The sequence below is a fragment of the Nycticebus coucang genome, chromosome 5 (genome assembly GCF_027406575.1).
Source record: "Nycticebus coucang isolate mNycCou1 chromosome 5, mNycCou1.pri, whole genome shotgun sequence".
NCBI classification, from domain to species: Eukaryota; Metazoa; Chordata; class Mammalia; order Primates; family Lorisidae; genus Nycticebus; species Nycticebus coucang.
In genome coordinates, this window is record NC_069784.1 from 124,379,871 (window position 1) to 124,402,486 (window position 22,616).

General features: G+C 43.3%; 1 protein-coding gene across 6 annotated transcripts in view; it reads left to right on the plus strand.

Annotated features, from left to right (window-relative positions):
• Positions 1-19,193, plus strand: part of SASH1 (SAM and SH3 domain containing 1) — a 312,356-nt gene extending 293,163 nt beyond the window's left edge. For all 6 annotated transcript variants that reach the window (XM_053591083.1, XM_053591082.1, XM_053591085.1 and 3 more), the window contains 7 exons: positions 81-250; positions 998-1,207; positions 1,694-1,844; positions 7,123-7,236; positions 10,868-12,048; positions 13,384-13,515; positions 15,875-19,193. In XM_053591083.1, the coding sequence (XP_053447058.1) occupies positions 81-250; positions 998-1,207; positions 1,694-1,844; positions 7,123-7,236; positions 10,868-12,048; positions 13,384-13,515; positions 15,875-16,138 (2,222 nt within the window). In that variant the 3' untranslated portion in view covers positions 16,139-19,193. The remainder of the gene's footprint in view (positions 1-80; positions 251-997; positions 1,208-1,693; positions 1,845-7,122; positions 7,237-10,867; positions 12,049-13,383; positions 13,516-15,874) is intronic.
• The last annotated feature ends 3,423 nt before the right edge of the window (positions 19,194-22,616 follow it).

The window sequence follows — 22,616 nt, forward strand, 5'->3', positions numbered from 1 at the left end:
TCTGGCCTTTGTTTCCTCATCCATTCAGCTTGGCTGTATGCAGACTGTTTACCCTAGGTCTTCCCACTTTTCCCATACAGGTGGCCAGACAGTAAGTACGACTGATTCCTCAACCAGCAACAGGGAAAGTGTCAAGTCAGAAGATGGTGATGATGAAGAGCCGCCCTACCGGGGCCCCTTCTGCGGGCGCGCCCGGGTGCACACCGACTTCACCCCCAGCCCCTATGACACAGATTCGCTCAAGCTCAAGGTATCTCTCTCCCTAGCCTCAGAGCCATTAACTGGGCTCTTGGGTTCTTCTAAGAGTTTTTCTTTCCTCCTCACTGTTGAATGCTGGGCTGTTCTGGTATAGACAGGACAATGTCTGTACCTTGAACCACTGGTTTCTTCCCTAGTGAAAAGCACAACCATGAGGCAGCCAGCGGTAGAGGCAGGAGAGCCTTGTGTTAATCCCTCTGTCATCACCACCTTGCCCCCAGCCCTGTCCTCTTGACCTCAGTTTCCCTGGAGAATTCCTGTTGCTCTCCACCCCTAGGTTTCTATATTTTTCTTCTAAAGGAAGATCACTACATTTATGTGGGACAGAGGGAGTCCACAAAATGTGCAGTGATTTAAAGACAGGGGTTGCCCTTGGCATGGAGCTGGTGAGACATGCATTTTCTAGGAAGTGGGGGGCTCCAGATGATGGGAGGGTGTCCAGAGCACTGGTGGGAGCCAGACTAAGAGCCCTAGAGATACTTCAGGCAGGCTTGGTCCTACGGGTGGGAGGATGGATGCCTGTGACCTGGGCCTGCATGCAACAGTCAGAAGTACCCCGTCTGGCTCCTGCCACCCTCCCAGGCATGTCCTCCCTGAGTTGCACAGAAGGGTGACTTGCAGAGCCCTAATTCTGGCCTTCATGATATTTTCACATCTGCATGACTCATGCATCTGTCTGAATCATGATTTGTGCTTAAAAATGTACCTAATGGAAAGATCTTTGTTCCCTGGGACCCAGAAAGGGGATATCATTGACATAATCAGCAAACCACCCATGGGTACCTGGATGGGCCTGTTGAACAACAAAGTTGGCACCTTCAAGTTCATCTACGTGGACGTGCTGAACGACGATGAGGAGAAGCCCAAGCGTCCTGCCCGGAGGAGGAGGAAAGGGAGACCCCCTCAGCCCAAGTCTGTGGAGGACCTCCTCGATCGGATTAACCTGAAGGTCAGTCACCTCGTGTTCTTGTCCCCACTGCCTGTGCCTCTCCTAAACTAACAAGAGAGGGTACTTTAGCTCATTTGCTCTTCCTCAACATAGGGGTTGATCTGTGTTGCCAAGTACGGGTGGCCCACCGCTACAATGAGTGTCCATTCTTCTGCAGAAGTGGTTAGCATTGTTCTAGCACTGGCCTTGACCTCAGCTGTGGGCGATAGCATAAGCCCCAGGTCACAACTCCTACCGGAAGGTCTGTGAGCAAAACCCCTGGCTCCTTCCTCATGGCAAGCTCCATGGGGCCATGAGAAGCCTCCTCCCTACCTCTCCCACCATTGCCCCCAATATAGAGCAAAGTGTGGGTGTACTGGTAGGTTCTGTTTTCTCCTAGCAAAACCATTCTTGCTCTTCAGAGTCTCACAGGGCTTTTGGTGTTGGATTTTAACGGCTGTGTAAGTGAAGGCTGACCCACTTCTGCCTTCTTCCTCCCCCTCCCAGGAGCACATGCCCACTTTCCTGTTCAATGGGTATGAAGACTTGGACACCTTTAAGCTGCTGGAAGAAGAAGACTTGGATGAGTTAAATATCAGGGACCCCGAGCACAGAGCTGTGCTCTTGACGGCAGTGGAGCTGTTACAAGAATATGACAGTAAGTCCTGCCACGTGCAGAGGTGGTCCCTGTTAGATCAGCCACGAGCTTCCATTACCAGCAGGCCTGAGGATGCTGCCAGTTGCACTTACATCCCGAGTCACTCATTTGGTCCTGCTCTTTCTAAAGCCAAGGTCAAGTTCATATGTCAAACAGCACAAAGGCACAAATTTCCAGTATAGACATTCCTGTTAACCCGGGAGCAAAAGCAAACCTGACTCCCCACGGGTGTCTTTCATGGTGCGTCTCTGGGTAATGTTGAGGTTGATGCTGCATCAAGTGTCCATGAGAAATGAATTACGGTTTTCCTAAGAAATGAACAGACTGCACCTTAACTACTCTGTCCATTCAGCCTTCAGCAAGCCTTAGGATACCTGGACGCAAAAGCGACTGAGCAGCTGGATTTCTTCCCCCACCTAAGGGTTAATTATTTCTCAAAGCACTTGAGGTTTTTTTTTTTTTTTTCTTATTAAATAGATTGGTTAGTGAATTAACTGAAATTCATCAGCTTCTGTTAAAGGAGAAGGAAATGGCTCTTTCAAGTGAATATATAGAGCAGAGAATTCCGTATTGATTGGTTTGCAAATTCCCAACCTGAATGACAGCTTATTTTTACAGCCTGTGAACAGAATTATCAGTGAGCTCAGAGCTTTTATGGAATCTTTTTGAATACACCACATCCTTTGCTCCATTAACCCAGTATTTCCTTGCTCTTTATTCTTCAATCTGACATCAGAAATAGTCTTGAAATCATTCTTCACAAGGGGAATATCTTTTCCAGTTATTGAATTCAAACATATTTTCTTTTAAGGGCTCTGCTTCAGGGGTATCAGTAGCTAATAGCATTTCTATTACTAAAAGACACACTGAAACCATGGTTAGTGGTGGGGGAAAAAATTATACATTACTGAATGTATCAGGCCCAAGAGACATGGAAGCAAGTGTGTCATAAGGTTAAATTCACTTCTGCTAAACGAGTCCTCCCTCTAAATTAACTGATAATATAGAGGAACACACACCATCAAACAGATGTCTGAGCCCAAGATAAACAGGCTGCCTGCAGGGATAGATTTGGAGGGAATTGTGATTCATGGTTGATATCACTTTATAACCAGGTCTTTTAGTATTTGATTCCCTCGGTCCCCAGAAACACCTGGAGGGGGGGATGTCTATGGCCAGGTTGTGTGTAAAGAGCTTCACAGTGACGGGTATAGCTGACCAGCTCTATTAATATGAATGAACATTAAGTCATGTATTCTCTCAGCCATATCTGCTCTAAACCACAGCTCATTTGCTCTTCCTCAACCACTGAGAACATCTGGTCTTTATACACTGTCCATTGCGTTTCTTTTCTCATTTGCAGTGTAGGAGCAGCTGAGCTAGATACGATAGGGCAGGGACCTGCGTTAGTCAGTTACATGCCATGTTGGCCCCGGCTCCTTGTCCTGCCTAGGATCACATCCTGATGTTTGTGCCTGGGGGCCTTGCAGGGCATGCTTTATCCATCAGGATGCTGCATCAGAAGGCTGAGAAGGTCTCACTGCTTCTTTGCAAATCCTGTTTTGGACCTATACTGTTACCTTGATAGACAAAGTAGTACATCCTTTCATTGGTTCCAAAGCAGAGTCTTTAAGGCAGCGGTTCTCAACCTGTGGGTCGCCACCCACAGGAACTGTATTAAAGGGCCTCAGCATTAGGAAGGTTGAGAACCACTGCTTTAAGGGCTCAGGAGTACCAGGTAGTGCCCTGACTCTGGGTCCAGACGTATCCTAGGGTTATAAGATGTCACATCTATTATAGTTAACTTCATTGTGGTTAAGGAGTACTCTGTCAACCTAAGTGAAGATGACTTAGAGGAACATGATAGGTTTCTGTAAAACTCAGTTTCTGTGCACTAGAGAGATAGAGGTCTGTTGAGATCTTTGAAGATATGTAGAGATTCTATAAGTTTTCTAGCTTAGACTTCCACTGAGAGCAAAATGTGCATCCCTGCTTAGAAGGCAGACTTGTCCAGCCTTTCTCCCTGCGTCGAGAGTTCCCCTCTTCACTCAGGGTTCCATTTGCAGCAGACTCCTGACTGCCAGGAGGCAGCTCTTCCTTACACGGAGCCCAAAGCCACTATCTTAGGTGTTCCAAATGAGAGCTCTTTTCAAAAAGAACAAAAGAAAACTTTTAATGTTTTTAATTGTGGTAAAATATACATTTAAGTTTACTGTCACAATGACTTAAGTGTACAGATCAGAATAAACAGTAAGTAGCTTTTATAAGAATTTTAATTAGGGATTACTTTGGATACCCAGAAAAGTACAGAGAAAATTAGAACAAAGATAAACATGTATTTTCTGAATTTAACTAAATTTAGTGTTTCGCCATTTTTGCTTCAAACTTTTTTTTCTGGAGACAAGATCTCACTCTGTCGCCCTAGATAAAGTACCATGGCATCACAGCTCACAGCAAACCTCAACCTCTTGGGCACAAGTGATCCTCTTGCCTCAGCCTCCTCAGTAGCTGGAACTATAGGTGCCCATCACAATGTCCAGCTAGTTTTTTTATTATTTATTTAGAGACAGAGTCTCACTTTGTCACCCCCAGTAGAGTGCTCTGGCATCATAGCTCACAGCAGCCTCAAACTCTTGGGCTCAAGGAATTCTCTTGCCTCAGCCTCCTGAGTAGCTGGGATTACAGGTGCCCACCACAACGCCCTACTATTTTTTAGAGGTGGGGGCTCGCTTTGGCTCAGGTTGGTCTCAACTAGTGAGCTTAGACGATCTGCCCAACTCAGACTCCCAGAGTGCTGGGATTACAGATGTAAGCCACTGCACCAGGCAGTATTTCTGTTTTTAATAGAGATAGGGTCTTACTCTTGTTCAGGCTAGTCTTGAACTCCTGAGCTCAAGCAATCTACCTGCCCCCGCCCAGAGGGCTCGGATCACAGGTGTGAGCCACTATGCTTGGTGAATTCTTACTTTTTTAAAGAAATAGTGATAAGCCTATAGAAAGTCTTCCCCTTCAAGAATCCCATTCCCTTCTCTTCTTTTTTCCCGAAGTAACTGCTCTAGAAAATGCCACGTGTTCTTGTCCACCACCACCTCTTACGGTTTGAGGGTCTCATGCATGTCTTAGCATGTTTTCCCTGTGTGTGTGCACATGTGTCAACGTGGGGGTTGGGAGAACCTTAGCCCAAGCAGAGGCCCATCAGGTCATGCTCAAATGGGATTTCTGCTCCACAACCCTGCCCTTTGCTCTTAATCGACTATGAGGATTTTTAGTGTTCTAGCTGTTTTCTTTTTTATCTTTCTCACTTGGTGTTGATGCACATAGTGGGGAAAGGTTATGGTGCTAATTCTGCACTACACATAAGAAGCACCCCGCTGTGGCCTTTTCTCCCTAATGAAGACAGTGACTCTAACCCCTTGCCTTATGCCTCCTGATTTTATAAATTGAACTGGTTTCCAGGCAGTGGATTGGATGTCTTCCCTCTGCATAATAACTTCAGGTATCCTATGGTGTCTTCTGGTGAGGTTGGTATCTCCAGAGATGCAGACACAGCATGCATTTCCCTGCGACAGCAGGAGAGGTTTTCTGTGTTATTCCCATCGGTCAGCACTCGGGAGTCTGTTTTGGCCACCACCATACACTGAGCTGTGTTGCCAGGAACACCCTAGACTGGTTCCTCTTCCTGGGTTGTAATGGATAGTTCAAAGCCTTCATTTATAAGTATCATTTTTCTAAATAACATGCTAGGCTAGAACAAAGGCCACTCCAAATCCACAGTCTCCTCCACACCGTGAGGACCTCTTTCTAGAATGTTCTACATTTTGATGGTAGTGGGGGCAGTATTTGCTCCTGTGCTTCCAATTATTAAGTTTTCATTAATCATTTCTAAAAACAGCACTCTTAATTTGGGATTCTAATTGAAGAACTCATTCTGCTGTGTTCTCTGCCGCACTTTGTGTCACAGAATGCTTTCCTTGTGAGAAACACAAGCAGAAAGTGGCCAGAGGGCCCCAGGAACAGCTGGCACATATGTGGGTTGGCAGCCCTCTGCCTCCCCACATTTCTGTTTTGATGACCAGAGGACAGGCATCATATTTCTGGTTTATTGATTTTTCCCACCCCCCCCTGGTGTATGTGGTTGGAAGGGTGGGGAGAAGAGGTGAAGAGAAAGGAAAATCAAGCATCGTAGCAATTGGCTATTTTATGCAGAAAATGTCTTTTGGGTTTCCGTTTTGGGTGAATGAGCACTTTCTCTGCGTAATAATGTAAAGATGTTCTGTGTGTAGCCTCAGTGTCCTGTGTAAGGGGACACTGTGTAGAGCATGTGGGTGGAGGCCCACGTGGTTTCCTCGGGGCAGACTCGCTCAACAGAAACAGCTCATGTTTCTCTTGATTCCCCCCTCCCCAGCTTTATTGAGGTACAGCTGACACATAAAGACGCTTCTTTTTTATCAGCATTCCTCAAAATAAGGTTGTTGAATTTTTGGTCCTTAAGTGTATCTTTGACTCGGTTTCTAAGTTAAAGGGTTTCCATGTCTTACCCTGCTGTGCAGGAAATAAAATGCTGGCCCAAGACGAGAGGGGAAGCAGCAGAAAAGAAGGGAAACCCTCTGACTCATTCCAAACAACAGGAACAAACAGAGATTTGCCACTGCCCCCCATCAGTTTAGGGGTTTGGCCCTCTCTTGCCATCTCACTCCTGCTGAGATAATACAAGAGCCAGCACATGTCCCCAAGGGCTAAGAAAGTACCTAAATGCTAATAAAATTTGAAATTTCATTTGATGCTTTATTAGCTACCAGATTTGGAAAGCTGGTCATGTAAATGGCTTGAAGCCCAAGTCTTAAGATCTGTGAAGAGCATATGCCCCAATCCCAGCTCGTGGAATGAGGCCTTTATTCACTCTTTACAGGAATTTTCTGGACTCAGAAGGGACTAGGCCTGTTCCTGTCCACTGCCCACAGGGTGCTTAGCAATTCCCCTCTCCTCATAGGCTTGACCCAGAGTCAGCCTCTGTTTGGGAATCGTAAAAGATGCCAAAATATTCCAACTATATATTTTCTTTCCAAAGTTATCTCCATGTGAATGACACCTTTATTAGAAAGAAAAATGTTCTGATCTCAACTAGTTCATTTTGATCTTATTTACTTTAAAATAATCTGTTCTCCTCTAAAAGTGGAAGGCTCAAAAGTATACAGTTAAATCTGAGGATAAAATCCTTTGAAACCTTTGCCCTTCACTGCTCTTCTGATCCATGTTCTGTATTCACTTTCTTCTCAAGGTAACAGTGACCAGTCCGGATCCCAGGAGAAGCTGCTTGTCGACGGCCAGGGCCTGAGCGGACGCTCCCCCCGAGATTCGGGGTGCTACGAAAGCAGTGAGAACTTGGAAAATGGTACTGTCAGCACAGGTCACCAGGACCCTGCTCTATTACTGATTTCGAAAAGACAATGTTCTCCTAAAGAAAGATTCTGTTACCATTATGAACTTGGTGCAAATCTTTCTCTTCCTGGCCTCTTCCCCCTTCTAGCCTATACTTAGTCTTCCTGTCTTTTCCTCCTAGCTGCTGTGCAAGGTTAATAAATCCCTTCTAAAATAGCTACAGCTGTAAAACCTAAATTGTATTATCTCTTAGCCCTTTTCTTTTCACAATAAAAACCAACCTTGGAGTGTTGGGAGCTATTAGGTCCATAAGGAAAACAATTTCCAAGATGGGCTATCCATCGGGGTCACACCAGCAGCGGTGTCTTCAGTGGTGCAGCCACACGCAGTCACTGTGGAAGAGGGTGATTGGATGGTCACATTTTATTTGTTGCTTCCCTTTCCTGACAGGTGGGAAGCAATCAGTATGAAATCAGAAATCATAGCATTTCAAACAAAAGACGAGTCTTAAGTGCAGTGGGGTCAGCTGGGTTAAATGTTACTCTGGGTGGCTCTGTAGTTGACTGTTGTGACCCCAAATTCCTATTACAGCAAGATTAGAAGCAGTAGCAAAAGGTTGACAGTGACCTAAATCTCTGTCGAACACTTGAAGACCACTGTGGAAAATGCTCACACTTGATAGTTTTTAGCTGGTATCTACAAACATCCCAGCTAGTAGATCCTGTGTTGAGATGTTTATCGAACACCTACCCAAGCAAACTTTTCAAACTTCAACCCTAAAGTCAACATGTGGTTGCCCTGCAGGCCCCAAAGCCCAGAGCTGAGTTGAGCTCCACAGTGAACGTCTGGTTATAATTTATTTGTGGGTTATGAAATCAATTCAGTGGGTCACGGATAGCAGTTTTATAAGACAAATAGAACAGAAAATACCAGCATGCATTCCATAAGGTAAGGGTTAGTATGGTTAGTATCGCTATTCTTAATCGTTGTTCCAGTTGTGTGTGCCCACACAGACGTCTGTGTGTACCGGATGATGAATGTAAAATCGAGACCCTCTGTGGGCACCAAAACCAGGACTAAGGGGAAGCAAGTGGGTTCCCAGGGTGCTCACTTCCAGGTACCATCCATAGGTTGCCATGACTCTGAGCATGGACACCCTTGTCGTGCCCTTGGGGCTTCTTGTTTATCTCACTCTAGTCCCGATTTTGATGAACATCTGTGGAAACTAAAAATTTGACCCAGGAGCCCTGCCACTCAAGCTGTTTTATCGATTTGGGAAGGTAGTGGCTCTCCCCAAACTCCACTACCCAGGTAGCCTCAGTCAAGACGGGATGAAAACCCAGCTCTGTCACAGAGCCTCTTCGGTGTCAGCAAACTCAAAAAGTCCTCATGTAGGTTCCTGAAGGTTTTTCTTTTCTCTTAATAACCTTCCCGTACCCAAAAGTTTTAGTAAATTCTCTAACTGTTCTGCATTGGTGAGGATCTCACAGCTATGACTAGGCAGTATTTTTAAGAAGAATTCAGGTACACTGTATCTCTGCTTTGTCATATGCAAAATAGTTCACATGTTGATTTGTTTCTTATCACAAGGATGGAATTATTCATAAAAAATTTGAGAAGACCACTGTGCTGGGGTTTATTTATTTGTTTGTTTTTGTTTTTGAGATATGTTCTCACCTTATCTCCCAGGCTAGGGGGCAGTGACCTAGTAATAGCTCACTGCAAACTCCAACCCTCTGTGTTCAAGTGATCCTTCTCTCTCAAGCCTCCTAAGTAGCTGGGGCTACAGGCTTGCTCCACTACACCTGGCTAATTTTGCTATTTTTTTTTTATAGAGACAGCATCTCACTATGTTGCCCAGACAGGTCTGGAATGTCCTGAGCGCTCCTCCTGGCTTGATCTCCCAAAGTGCTGAGACTACAGGCATGAGCCACTGCATCTGGCCAAGACAGTTGTTCTATCCATCAGTCTTCATGTCTAGGATTATGACTGACATGATACTTTTAATATCATCATTTTGAAATTAGAAAGACTTTGATAGAAGCCTATGGAAAATCATCGAAGGAATCTTCTTTCTCTCTCTGCTGATAATGGCCAAACCACTTTCCAAGCCATCGCCCTGGGTCTTATCTTCCTGATCCCTTCTCCTCATCCACACAGCATGCACATACAGATTTTATCCTAGAATGTCGGTTTTTTACCCCGAGGTAGCCATGTCCTTCTTCCTCTGAGCACTATTCAACCCTTTCCCTACCTTCCCAATCAAATCACCCCCTGACCTGATTTCTACCAGTTGCCTATTTATTGAAAGGGTGACATTACTTATGGGGAGATATCAATGTTCTATATTAAATGTTTAGTTGAAAAATGTTTACAGAAGCAATAGATTAGGAAGAAAACCTTTACGGACAAGATGGTGGCTTTCCAGAGATGGAAGCCAGCATGTCTCTGTCCCTTCTGAACAAGAAGGGGGTTTAGGATTTTTGTCTGTTTCTCTGGGCCTAGACGAGTGGGATCCCTGGGCTCTGGTTTTATCATCTGGGGTTTCCCCCTCAAACATCTCAGCTCTGACAAACATGCTACTGAGCAAAAATGTACCAAGGGACAGTTAATTTGTGTGTGTGTTTAAAGTACTGATGGAAACAAAGCACTTAGCCGGTGCCTGGCCCATGGACAGCCTGGGCTCGGTACGGTTTTATCAAGCAGCGGCAGCAGCAGTTAATCAAAAGTCATCAAATAAGTAGGTTGTGTCTGGTGGACAGTTCAGTTATCAGTGTGACAGTTTATTTTAACCAGGGCTGTTGCTTCCCTGGGACCTAGAATCCTATCAGTATTTTACAGATTGTCTCTGGCAAAGTAGTCACAAAAGTTTGTTTACTTGTCTGCTTCAAGGTGGACCGGCTGTTTCTAGGATAAATGTATTAGAGGGAGCAGCTTGGTGAAAGTTGTAATCACCCTACAGGGGCGCCATTCATAGACCCTGTTCCAGAGTTCTGTCCTCTCTCTCTGTTTTAAAAAAATTTCAGATTAATATGAAGTTACAAATGATTAGGTTACATCATTTGTGTTTGCTAGGTAAAGTCCCTTGTAGTTGTGCCACCTCCATTTCTCAGTCACACCTCAACTCTTCTGTTATGACTGCGGGAAGTTAGGCGCATCAAACAGAAGTCCCATCAATGTGGCTTCTTCATGGGGTATGGCCCAGATCAACCTCCTTCCACACCGGCTGCGGCTGGGAATGGACATTCAGCCTAGATTTATTTTATTGCCTGACACAGCGTATTTCTTTTCCATGTTAGCCAATTCACTTTATTTTATTTTATTTTATTATTTATTTATTTATTTATTTATTTATTTATTGATATTATCATGGGGCATCATTCACTAGCTTCACAGACTGTTGCCAATTCTTTTTAGTCTCTGTGAGTCCTTTAATAAGAATAAGAATTCTTTCTAAAAATAAAAATGGAACCATAATAACCTTCTATCATGTTATGTCAGAAAAAGACGATTTTATGTCGTTGTTGTAATTCAACCACAGGATAGGAGAGTTGGAGATTTCAGTTATGTTGGCGCACCTTTCTGCATCAATTTGACTGACTCACTTTTAAAATTTGATTGTAAAATATTCCCTTGTCTCACAGGCAAGCCCCGGAAAACCAGCCTCCTGTCTGCCAAGTCGTCAACCGAATGCAGCTTAAAGTCTTTCAAGAGGAACCATCTGGGGAACTACCCGACGTTGCCTTTAACGAAGTCAGTGGGTGCCCTGAAGCCGGGAGGCGAGGAGGGCAGGCTGGGCAGTGGCCTCCGCCCGGACACTTCCAAGGGCTGTGACCCGCCAGGTGTGACTGGTTTGACTAAAAACCGAAGAAGCCTCCCGGTTTCTATCTGTCGGAGCTGTGAGACCCTGGAGGACCCCCAGACTGTGGAGAGTTGGCCCCGATCCCATTCCCTGGATGACCTTCAAGGCGAGCCTGGTGCTGAACAGGATGTGCCTAGTGAGGTGACAGAACCCTCCCCTCAGATTGTACCTGAAGTGCCGCAGAAGACAAGCGCCTCTGCCCCGAAGGTCCAGCCTCTCGCACGAGATTCTGCTGTCGACAATGCATTGCTACTGACCCAAAGCAAGAGATTTTCTGAACCTCAGAAAATAACTACTAGGAAACTGGAGGGCTCGATAGTAGCCTCATCCCGTGGCACGTCATCGCCTCAGAGTTCGCCCAGAAGCTATGATGCTCAACCTCCCGGAGTTAAACACACTTTCCCAAGTATACCTCTTGAGGGTCACAGAAAAGGACATGATTTGGAAGGAACGCACCATCCCCCCAGCACCAAAGAAGGGGTAGAGGCTGAACAGAGGGTCCCTGAGGCCAGAACACAGCCAAAAAATCCTTCACAGCCTCCACCTGTTCCTGCCAAAAAGAGCAGAGAACGCCTTGCCAATGGACTTCACCCTGCTCCTATGGGCCCTGCTGGGACCCTCCCCAGTCCCGACGCACCCTGCCTGCCAGTGAAAAAAGGCAGTCTTGCTAGCCCTGCCAGCCCCGCCAGCCCCACCAGCCCCACCAGCCCCAGTGACTGTCCACCAGCACTGGCCGTGAGGCCTTCCTCAGCACAGGAACCTGGCAGCCCACCAAGCACAAGACCACCCCCCTGGCTTGCAGAGCTCCCGGAGAGCACCAGCCTGCAGGAGCACGGTGTGAAGCTGGGCCCAGCTTTGACCAGGAAGGTCTCCTGTGCCCGGGGAGTGGACCTGGAAATGGTCACTGAAAACAAGCTACATACGGAAGGCATAGACCTCACTGAGGAGCCATATTCTGATAAGGTATCAAATGCCTCGGGGCTCATGGTTTGTAAGTTAGATGGCTGGGAGAGATGAGCCCCACAGCTCTCCCAAGCCGCCCCCCTGCCAGCCCAGCAGCACAGGCTGTTCTGCTGGTGCAGAATGAACTACACACAGTGGCTTCTGTCCCCATCAGGACAGCAGCGTTCTGATGACACACTTCAGATCTCCATGTTAAATGCAAATACAGTCTCCGAATTTGCTTTTGCTTGGTTGCTTTTAATTTGGGGCAGCTATCCTTTGCAGGGCAAATGCTCAGTGCCAGAACTGGTTTCTGAAAGGGACTGTCCATTGGACAAGAGAGACCTGAGTTCAGGTGTCCGTGTCTCAACAGGTATGAGATTAGACGGAGATTATGTAGTGTAACCTTACATAAACTGAGGTTAAAAATAACCTCCATGACTACCTCTTAGAACGATTACTAGAACCAAATAAAATAAATGTGAAAATTGAAAATTGTAGAACCCTGTTCAGACATAACAATTATGGTGTACAATCATCTCTGTGGATAACAGGGGAGTTAATATAAATCATCCATAGGGTGCCAAAAGCATTTAGATTCATAATGTGAAATCATTTCTCATTTGAAGAAAATATATTAGATCTTCCAATACCAAATGCCTTTGAAGACAGATCAGTGATAATAGAATGTCTGTATTTTGCTTCTGGAAATAACGTTTTGTTATACTGCATTTCTGAGAGTCCTTGTTATAAAATTCTCATGACCATGAATGCCTTAGAATAAGATCCCCCTTCTCCTCCTCTCCCAGCCTCATTGATATTTCTTGAATACACAAACCCCTTTACAGTACAAAGCAATGAGAATTCTACTCTCCAGTAAAAGCTGGCCCAGTGACGGGGTGGTATAACTCTGACTAGAGGAAGCAGTCGTAGATAGGTATCTGTAGAGGAGAAGTCTGTTCTTCTCTCCTGCAGTTTAGAAGGCCGTCTTCAGTAACATCCAGGGAGTTGTATTTTGCGAAATAATCAGGTTGAGCAAGGTAAAGGCATTGGCCTGAAAAATAATAAGATCGTAGTGCTCTGCCTTAATTATGTTGTTTTTGCTTGGTTGCTTTTAATTTAGGGCAGCTGTCTTTTGCAGGGAGAATGATCAGTACCTAGAGCTCATCAGTACTTGGAAGATAAAGTCGTTAAAGCATCCCTCCTGACAATAAAGGAAATACATTCATTTCAAATGAAAACTTTTGGTGATACTTTCCAGTAGTTAAATGTCTTATCCTGCCTATGTTTGGTGTAACTTAAAGAATAAAAACTCCTCAGTACCTTTGATGCCACCTTTCTCTCCTCCCCTGGCAGCATGGCCGTTGTGGGATTCCCGAAGCCCTGGTGCAGAGATATGCAGAGGACTTGGATCAGCCTGAGAGGGACATTGCCACCCACTTGGACCAGATCCGGGTGAAGCTGCTTCGGAAGCAGCACCGCATGGCGGTAAGTGGCCCGCACGCCTCAGGCTGCTGCCGTCTAGTTGGCGACAGAGCTCACGATGAGCACGCTGGCAGCTGCCAAGCAGGCCAGGGTTCATTGGAGCTGTAGAAAGGAGACACCTGGAGAGAAAGGAATAGCTGGTCAGCCTAGAACTTTTTGAAAATACAGTTTTGTTAAGGGAAAAAGCAAAACAAACCAAATAAAAAAAATTGTCCCTATTCCCAGCACTGCAAAGAACTTTTAAAAAATCTGTCTAAAGGACTCAAAATTTTAGTTAGGAGGAATAAGTTCAAGAGACCTATGGTGTAATGGTAACATGCAGTAGACCCTGCGTAGTTGACCGCTGGCCACCTCCTCCTTCAGTTGACCTAATTTTCACAGACCAGACTTGCACTCTACGCACGGATCAGTGCACTAGGCCTAGTTCCTTATGTCAGCCACTTTCTAACATTGACCAGTTTGTTACAGACCCCTGGGTGGTCAACTTACAGCGTTTTTACTGTATTATAGACTTGAAAATTGCTAAGAATATTTGAAATGTTCTTGCCAGAAATAAAAATTGATAAGGTATCTGAGGTAATGAGTAAGTCAATAGCTTCATTTAGCCATTCCACAACATGTGTGTAAATCAAACCATCGTATAGTATACCATAAACACACACTAGGCTGTTAAAAAACTGTCTAGTTATTTCTTTGCACATGTACAATAGTAAGTGTACAGTTTGGAACCTGATTGTTTTTGGTTACTAGATCATAATTCTGTCTCTCTGTTAATAAAAAATTATTTTATATTATCAGTAAAGTAGCCCCCCTTGTCCCAGTACTATCCATAAGGTATATGTTCTGAAATCTCCAGTGGATTCCTTGGGCCCTCAGATAGTACTGAGCCCTACATACAGACAGTACCAAAAAAAAATGAATACACATTTTAAGAAAGAAAAAAATCTGTATTAAAATTGTACTACTCAGTATAGACCAGAAACAAAAGACGAATACAGATCACATTTGAGCACCTCTTGTAATCGCAGAAGTCAAACATGACTTGAGAATTACACATTTAGGACAGTATTTTCCTTTCTTGAAATATGTATACTTTTTTGGCACCCTCTGTATACTATGCACCTATGTCTTTTTTCTCTTCACAATTTCATGGATGGAAAATTTTGTTCTTACCATAGATCTTAGCAACCTCAGCATCTAAATTTTTTTTCCTTTCCTTAAGTCAAGAATGTACACCTTTTCACTTAAAAGAAGCACTTTTTGACTTCTCTTTGGCATGTCCAAATTGCCAGCATCACTACTCTTGTACTTTGGGGCCATTTATGAAATCAAAGATACGTGTGTTGAACACAAGCCCTGCAGTGCCCTGAGAGTTGATCTGGTAATCGAGATGGCAGCTAAGTAACTGAGGGGCAGAGAGTGTACATGGCATGTACCTAGTGGACAAAGGAAGGAGTCACATCCCACGTGGGATGCAGCTGGACAGTTCATCATGCTGCTCAGAATTGTTTATGTCACGTTTTCCACTTAATGTTTTTAGATCACAGAAAATAAAACCAGAAGGGGAGTCTCCTGTATTTCAAAGTGTTCTAGTAGATAAATGTACCATCCTTAAGCTAATCTCACAGTTTTGAAATGGGCCTTTTCTATTAATATATCTTCATTGACTTCCGAGGTTAATTTTAAAGGATAGGTAGGTATTTTTGAAGAGGCTTTGCTTCATCAAAATTGTACAGAACCTCAAGCCTTTTCGTACCTGTTAGCAAATCACCTTTCTGAAAGGTACATCTCTTTCTGTACTCAGTGTTCAAAGTTAAACATCCATTTCCCCATCCTGGCCAACACTTGTTTTTGTATTTTAAATTCTTTGTGATTAAGTTGACTGAATATTTAATTTTTTGGTTTTTAATGTAGATTCAAAACCTAGTAGGAAATCTACTTTATAAAAACCCTCCGCATTGAGTATCCTTTTCATACTACCACACAGGTGACAGATGCAGCTCTTCAAATCAACTAAGGGCTCTTGTGGAAGAGCGTGTCATAGTAAGACAAAATAACTCTGTGTGTGTGTGTCTGTATACATAGATATGAAATAAATGAATGCTTAGTCTGGAGATGTGGACATGTTTAGGTTTGATTTAATTCTAAAACCTTATAGAACACTTCTTTGAAGATTTGTTTCCACTTTAAGAATTCTTCATGCTGCTCTGGGTCTTTGGCCTTCGTTGCATAATCACTTTCTGATAACAACCGAGCAATGCGTATTTCATTTCTGGTCCTTTTAAGCCTATGAGGAGTAACCCTCCGATGACACACGGAGTGTTCTATAATCCTGTTTTCTTTATTTGCTTTCTTGATCCAGATCCCCAGTGGTGGACTCACGGAGATCTGTAGAAAGCCTGTCTCTCCTGGATGCGTTTCGTCCTTGTCAGATTGGCTCGTTTCCATCGGTCTGCCCATGTACACCAGCACCCTCTCTGCAGCGGGGGTCAGCACACTGAGCCAAGTGCCTTCTCTGTCCCACACTTGCCTTCAGGAGGCCGGCATCACAGAGGAGAGACACATAAGAAAGCTCCTGTCTGCAGCCAGACTCTTCAAACTGCCACCAGGCCCCGAGGCCATGTAGCCAGGCTCTGCCTGGACAAGAGCCACCCTTTCACTGTGCTTACGATGCTGATGCAATTCCCCCATCTCTGGACGCGCAGACCAGATCCAGAAGAGGCCCAGCGTACGGCCAAACAGAGCGCAGAAACTTGGCAAAGGACCAAGGACCCTCTCCTCCAGAAAAGCCCCTTCAAGGAAATTAGTGCGATTCTTTGACCTTCAAAGAAAAGACAAGCACTTATTTTTATTTTTCTGAACGCAGAAGATGCCAGCTGGCCACAAACGCTGTGCCTCCAGTCTTGTCTTTGTGCCCTGGCAGAGGCTGAGAAGAGGGTGGGGACAGCCTGTTCCATTGTGATAGTGCCCTTGCCCTCTGTCCGTCACCCCGAGGACACCCGAGGGCCAGATGGGCTTAGCTAGGCCAAAGGAACAGACTCGGGAGTTATTGTACACTATTGACCATGCTCATTGGTTCAAAGGTTAGAACATCTGGCTGCACCAGGAAAAAAAAAAAAGTCCTATTCTCCTTTAGATAAACAAGAGACATTTTAATAATTGCTTTCTAGCAATCAGCTTTTATTTGCCTTAATCTAAGCTTTTAAGCAGTTATCTAACTAGTGTCCACAACCCTGTAACCATGGTTCCAGATCTTCAGCTTAGACTGCCACCTCACGTCTGAGGTGTCTTCCACAGAAGCGGGCTTTTCTACTGATCTCATTCTAACATGGCTGATTTTGTAGTGGTGTTTGTCAGGCACCCGTTTCATGTTGGCTTTTGATTTTTAAGCTAACTACAGATCTAGGCAAAAGCTATCTGAAATTCACAAAGGTGTTGTGTGCATGTGTGGTACCTGCCTTTCATTCTAATTGATTAGTGTTGTTACCATGTGGGTCATTACGCTGCAGTGTTGACTTGGAACCTTGACCTTTCCCGTTCCAAAATTCAGTCATCAGCCAAGGGATCACCTTTGCAAAGAGTCACTGTAAGACTGTATATTTCAGAAAGACGTGCTTACAAAGGGAAGTAGTTTATAACATGTTTTTTAAAAGTTTTTTCAGTTTTATAATTAAGATACTGTTATTCTTATTTAGACAATTCTTTTCATTCAAACAAAGGTTCCTTGTGGAGCCAGACAAACCACATTAGCCATGTGTTAAGTATTTTCGTATTTCATTTGTTTTTCACCCTATTTCAACACATTCTGTCCTCTTTTAGGCTGGTGTCAGATTTTCTATCAAACAGTGAATTTATACAACAAAACTATTAAGGTTTCCGTTGCTTTAACAAAATGATTTTCTTTTAGTCTTATCATGGGCACTATGTTAAACACAAATGTGATCATTTATAACAGAAACATCTTGAACACAAGGCCTTGGTCAAAGTTCTGTAATATTTCACCTACTTATTAGAACAAATGATTTCCCAGGTGCTGGGGGAAGTGATTTCATTCATTACAAAGCCATTTGGAGCACGTGCTTTATATCTGGATCCATGTTTCTAAGGAAAAGGACGTTCTCAGGTGATGTGGGTTTTGTTTTTTTTTCCATGCTGTGGTATGCATTTTTTAAAATAATGTATGTTTGTTCAATAATATTCACCTTCTATAAGATGCCATGTAAAGAAGTTGTGGAAATGTAGAATGAAAAGGTAAAGCTGCCAGATTTCTATTGAACTCTTAAAAACAACTCAGTTTTTGTCCTCATGGGTTGTGGCCTGGCCCATTTGGAATGTAATGAGGCTGTAGGGTTCTCCAAAAATGAGAAAAGTCAGGCGTATTTCACCTGCTGTGGTGGAGACAGGTGCTGTAAAGCAGGCTTCCCTTCCTGCTTTTGGAATACCTTGCTTGACATTCTGATGAGATTCTGCTCATTGTGTAAGCTGAGCAAAAAGACTACGCAAACGTTGCGTAAAAGATATCTTAGGAGAGTTTCCCACCTGTGTAGTTCAATCTCGGCATAGGGTATTCATTTCGGTAAAAGTAACACCAGAAAAGGGAACTTTCTGGAGTTCTTGACAATGCCAAACCCTATTTTTGTCTTTATTCTTTGGAAATCCATGCCTTTGCAAAGAAAATTAAATTCAGGGACCATAAATAATTTCCATTGGGAATGTCTAATCTGAGGGGGTTTGAGGGTATAGTTTTGACTTTATTTTTATGGTTTAAAAAAATTTTTTTTTACTATTTCTTTAGTGTTTGTTTGGTCTTCTTTTGCTTTAAACTTTTAATTTGGTCTGGAAAAGCCTGAATGTTTGTGTGTGACATTTGACCGATTTGGAGCCACCTGCAGACATTAGTCAGCAGGTGGTCGGCTTCAGCAATAGCCGGTTTTACTCAGTGGTATTTGGTACAGAATTTTGAGTGACAGTGAATATTGCTGTCTTTGGAAAGCACAAAAGAACCCTGGAAAGGCAGTTTGGCTCAGGTAGCTACACATAACATTGTGTATAGTTTTTACTTCAAAGCTGGCTGGAAGGAAGAAAGCAGCTGGCTCCAGTGAGTATTTACATTCCCAGATAACCAAGAAGCAGATATCTTTTAAAGGCCTTGCCTTAGTCAGAGGCCCTTTTCTCTGTCCTGAACCAAGGTGTGAGTGAAATTGGAAATTAATAGTCTATTGGAAATCAGTTCCTGATACATCAAAGTTAGCTTTCACAGCTGCAGCAAAAGAGGTTACCTGGCCACGTCGCCACTGCACGGGTGTACTGTGTTACTTTCAGAAAAACAGATAATAGTTTGAGTCCAAATTATCTTTGATTTAAAATTGATAGAGAAAAGAAACTATCAAGCAAGTTATATAACAACTAACAACATTGCACTTTCTGTATATGAAATCAATATTTAAATAACTTATTTTTCTCCATTGCTATTCTTAAACATTGTAAGTAGCTGTAATATACCAGTACCAATATGTTCTTGCAATTGCTTCAGCCAAGAAAGCTATGTATTGTTTTAAAAATTGTAAAAATTATTGTGATGATTCATTTAGCAAAAAGAAAGATGGACAGAAGGGTTTCCCTGTGTATCAAAACTTGTCTATGTACCTAGAAAAGAAAGTAAATAAATTCCTTCAGCTGAATACACCTCTTCTGTTGCTTCTTGAGTAAGAGACCAAACATAAGTGGAGTAGAAATTAAAGGGAATTTGTAGTGTGGTCAAAGGATGAAATATATTGTGAAAATAGTTATATATAATTACTTCTGCCACATCACCAAAACGGAACCCTCTGAACGCACCCAGATTCTCTTTGTCAATGTATACATATTGTTTTCAGATATGCATAGTCAAGTCATATAATCACAGCACCTGAGGCCAGAAAGAGATTTTTAGAAGTCATCTTTAGTCTAAACTTACTGTGTTCAAGTGAAGAGTCTGAGTCCACACAGGTGGGTTGACTTGCTCAGTATCATACGATTAAGTGGTAACACAGCCCACATCTTTCACTGAGAGAGACAAGGGGGAGAAATACATAGGTCTGGATGTTAGAAAAATTAATCAACTTGACAAAATGTGTTTTCAACATTGGTGTACTAGAACTGATACAAGGGTAAGTTTTTAATTGGTGGAAGAGGGTGTTAGCTGTACACAATTTTGAGCAGGTAATACCCTGTATATGTACACAATTTTCAGCAGGTAATACCTTGTATATGCACTTGAGGCAATACAAAAAAATCATCCTCCCTTCTCAGCCACCTTGTTTCTCTCACGAAGGCTACGTTTCTAATCAGTGCTGGCCTCTTTTCAGAAAGACTCTTAGGTATTTATAAATATAATTGCATATGTCTCTTTCCGTAAAGAAATAGTAGCATGCTTACTCAACTTTGCTTATAAATTGTATCTTACAGACCCTTCTGTGTCAACATTCTGTTCTCTCAAGGGCTGCATAGTATGCTATTGTGCAGGTCTTACGTTTAACCAGCACGCTATGAAATAAAGTCTAACCTTTTGTTGGTAGAAAAAATTCTTATGAATATCCTTATATCATTTAAGATAAAAATAGCTGTATTAAACTTACATGTGTTTTAAATTTTGATACAGACTATTTTAAACCCGCTTTTGGATTTCATTAAAAAGGAAATCTCACTATGGAAGGCTTCATTTTTAAATCCCTACCCTTCCAGTCCATTTTGTAAATGGGGTTATTTCGTGTGTTTTTAGAGTGGGGATTCATCCCAACTACTGCATGATTTTAAAGAACTAACCATAAACCTCGTCTATTTCTTTCAAGCTAACGCCTAAGATTCAATGGATTGATTCAAAGAGATTTTTTCTTATTTCTAAGAAACCTCGAGCAGTATTTATTCTAACATCTGTGGATACCTACATTGCATTCATGTGGAATTTATAAATTGGATTAAGGAAAGGAGAAGGAGGTTGGTATTCGTTCTTAACCACATACTGTAACTCATTTTGGAGGCCTTAGAATGATAACTCTCTTTACTGTCACTCTCTTTACTGTGACCCTCTTAGCGCAAACTATGTACATAGTACTCCCCAGGACTTTAAGTGTATGCATGTGTGTGTTTGAGAGAGAAAGAGAGAGAAGAGGATAAATATTCAGCTGTAGGTCTGCACCACTCAAGGAGAGCATGAGCAATCTTATTTGGAAGCATTCCAACTCCTGCTACAGAGCCCCCTTCAATGCTACCTCGGAGAGGAACACTGAGCAAGGAATTTAGATGCCACCTCTGTACACTTAGCACCTGAAGATCTAATCATACTGAGTTTCACTTCAATGTGGAAGGATCCCAGGTTACTTGTGTAAGAGCCACAGTAGTTAAGACTAATCTGATTGGAATTCACCTCATTCATCCTCAATGGACTGTGCCCCAAACTTGGGTAACAAATATGGTTGGAGCCATAAAAAAGATGTGTACAAAGGCTGTGGGAAGAAGAGGGAAAACTGACTCGGTCTGGGGAGAGAAAAAGCCAGAGGAGGTAGTTACATGGATTATAATGGAGTGTCTTCCATGTGCTAGGGATATTAGACCATGTTAAAAACACAAAAGTCTTGAAAAGTACAAGAAAATAATAATTTGCAAAATCTCATCTTCTGTGCTCCCAAACTCCTGGTCCACTTGACCCTCACCCTGAGTGATTCTCTTCCTCACTTAGTAGAGTGATGGAAACCATCCAGTGGGGCTCACTTGCACCCCCTAACCCCAGGCCCAGCATTTTCATCTAGTCTTTCCTCTCTGCTCCAGCTGTGACAAAGATGTCTCTCCATCTGAGCTCAGGACCCTGTACTGGGACTCCTGCGCCCTGCCCCATACCACGGTTTATTCCATCACTACTTTGTAGCTTTCCCTTGAACATGTTTGCAGTGGGCCGATGCTGTCCTTTCCTGGCCAGTCCATAGTCCTGTATTTGGGTATCTATACTCTGTATTTCCTTTCGGAGAACTGCACTGTCCACATTTTGAGTGGCTTTGGCACAAATTTCAATTGTGGTGTCCGCCATTCTCTTCTAGCAGAGCACAACTCATGTCAGGCCATTTAAGTTCCCTTTCCGTACAATCAGGCTTGGTTTGGAACTAAACAGGGCCAGTGGTGGTACCAGCAAAGGAGGCACCATCTCTCTTTCTGACCTTTTCTATGCTTCTTCAACCTGTCCTTGGATTCTTTCTACCAAAGCCATCAATCATTTCTGCTCATGTCCCCCCAAAATAATAATAGAAATCTAAGGATTCCCTTTGTACATTTTTATTATTTTTAAGATAATTTTTTATTTATTATTTTTCAAGACAGAGTTTCACTCTGTCACTGTGGGAAGAATGCTGTGGCATCATCATAGCTCACAGCAACCTAGAACTCTTGAGCTTAAGCAATCCTTTTGCCTCAGCACCTCTTGACCACAGGTGCCCACCGTGACACCTGGCTAGTTTTTTTTGTTTTTTTTTTTTTTCTTTTTCTATTTCTTTTAGTAGAGATGGGATCTTGCTCTTGCTCAGGCTGGTCTCCAGCTCCTCAGCTCAAGGAATCTACCTGTCTGAAGCCTCCCATCCCGTCTTCATTTTTAAACTGCCATCTAAAAGTTCTTTTTTTTTTTCTATGAAAAGGTTCCAGGAGTCTGCTTTCATTCAAACACAGCTTCAAGTTGTGATGTTAACTGTTTATAGTTAAAAGACTCACTTTTATTGAACAGTATACAAAGCAAAGGTGCCACATGCCAAGGAGAAACAAGACCAAGCGCCCCACTAGGAAGTACTTTGTTTTTCTTAGAAAAAAATTTCTGGACAGTAATAGTCACAACACTTCAAAAAACGTACCGGCTGAGGTTCTCAGGAGTTGGGGACTCAAAAGGTGATATCCTGCTTTTATAAATGGATGGCACAGGTCATAAATGTGAGACTTATGGCTATTAAGCCAATATCAATGCCCCGAAACTTCCTTCTAATTTTCCTTCTGCGGTCTTCCCTATCCACAGAAATGCCACCATATAAAGCCCAGGAGTAGCTGGTGTAGGCTCCAGTCTTCCCCTGGTACAGGGAAGCGGGTGGAGG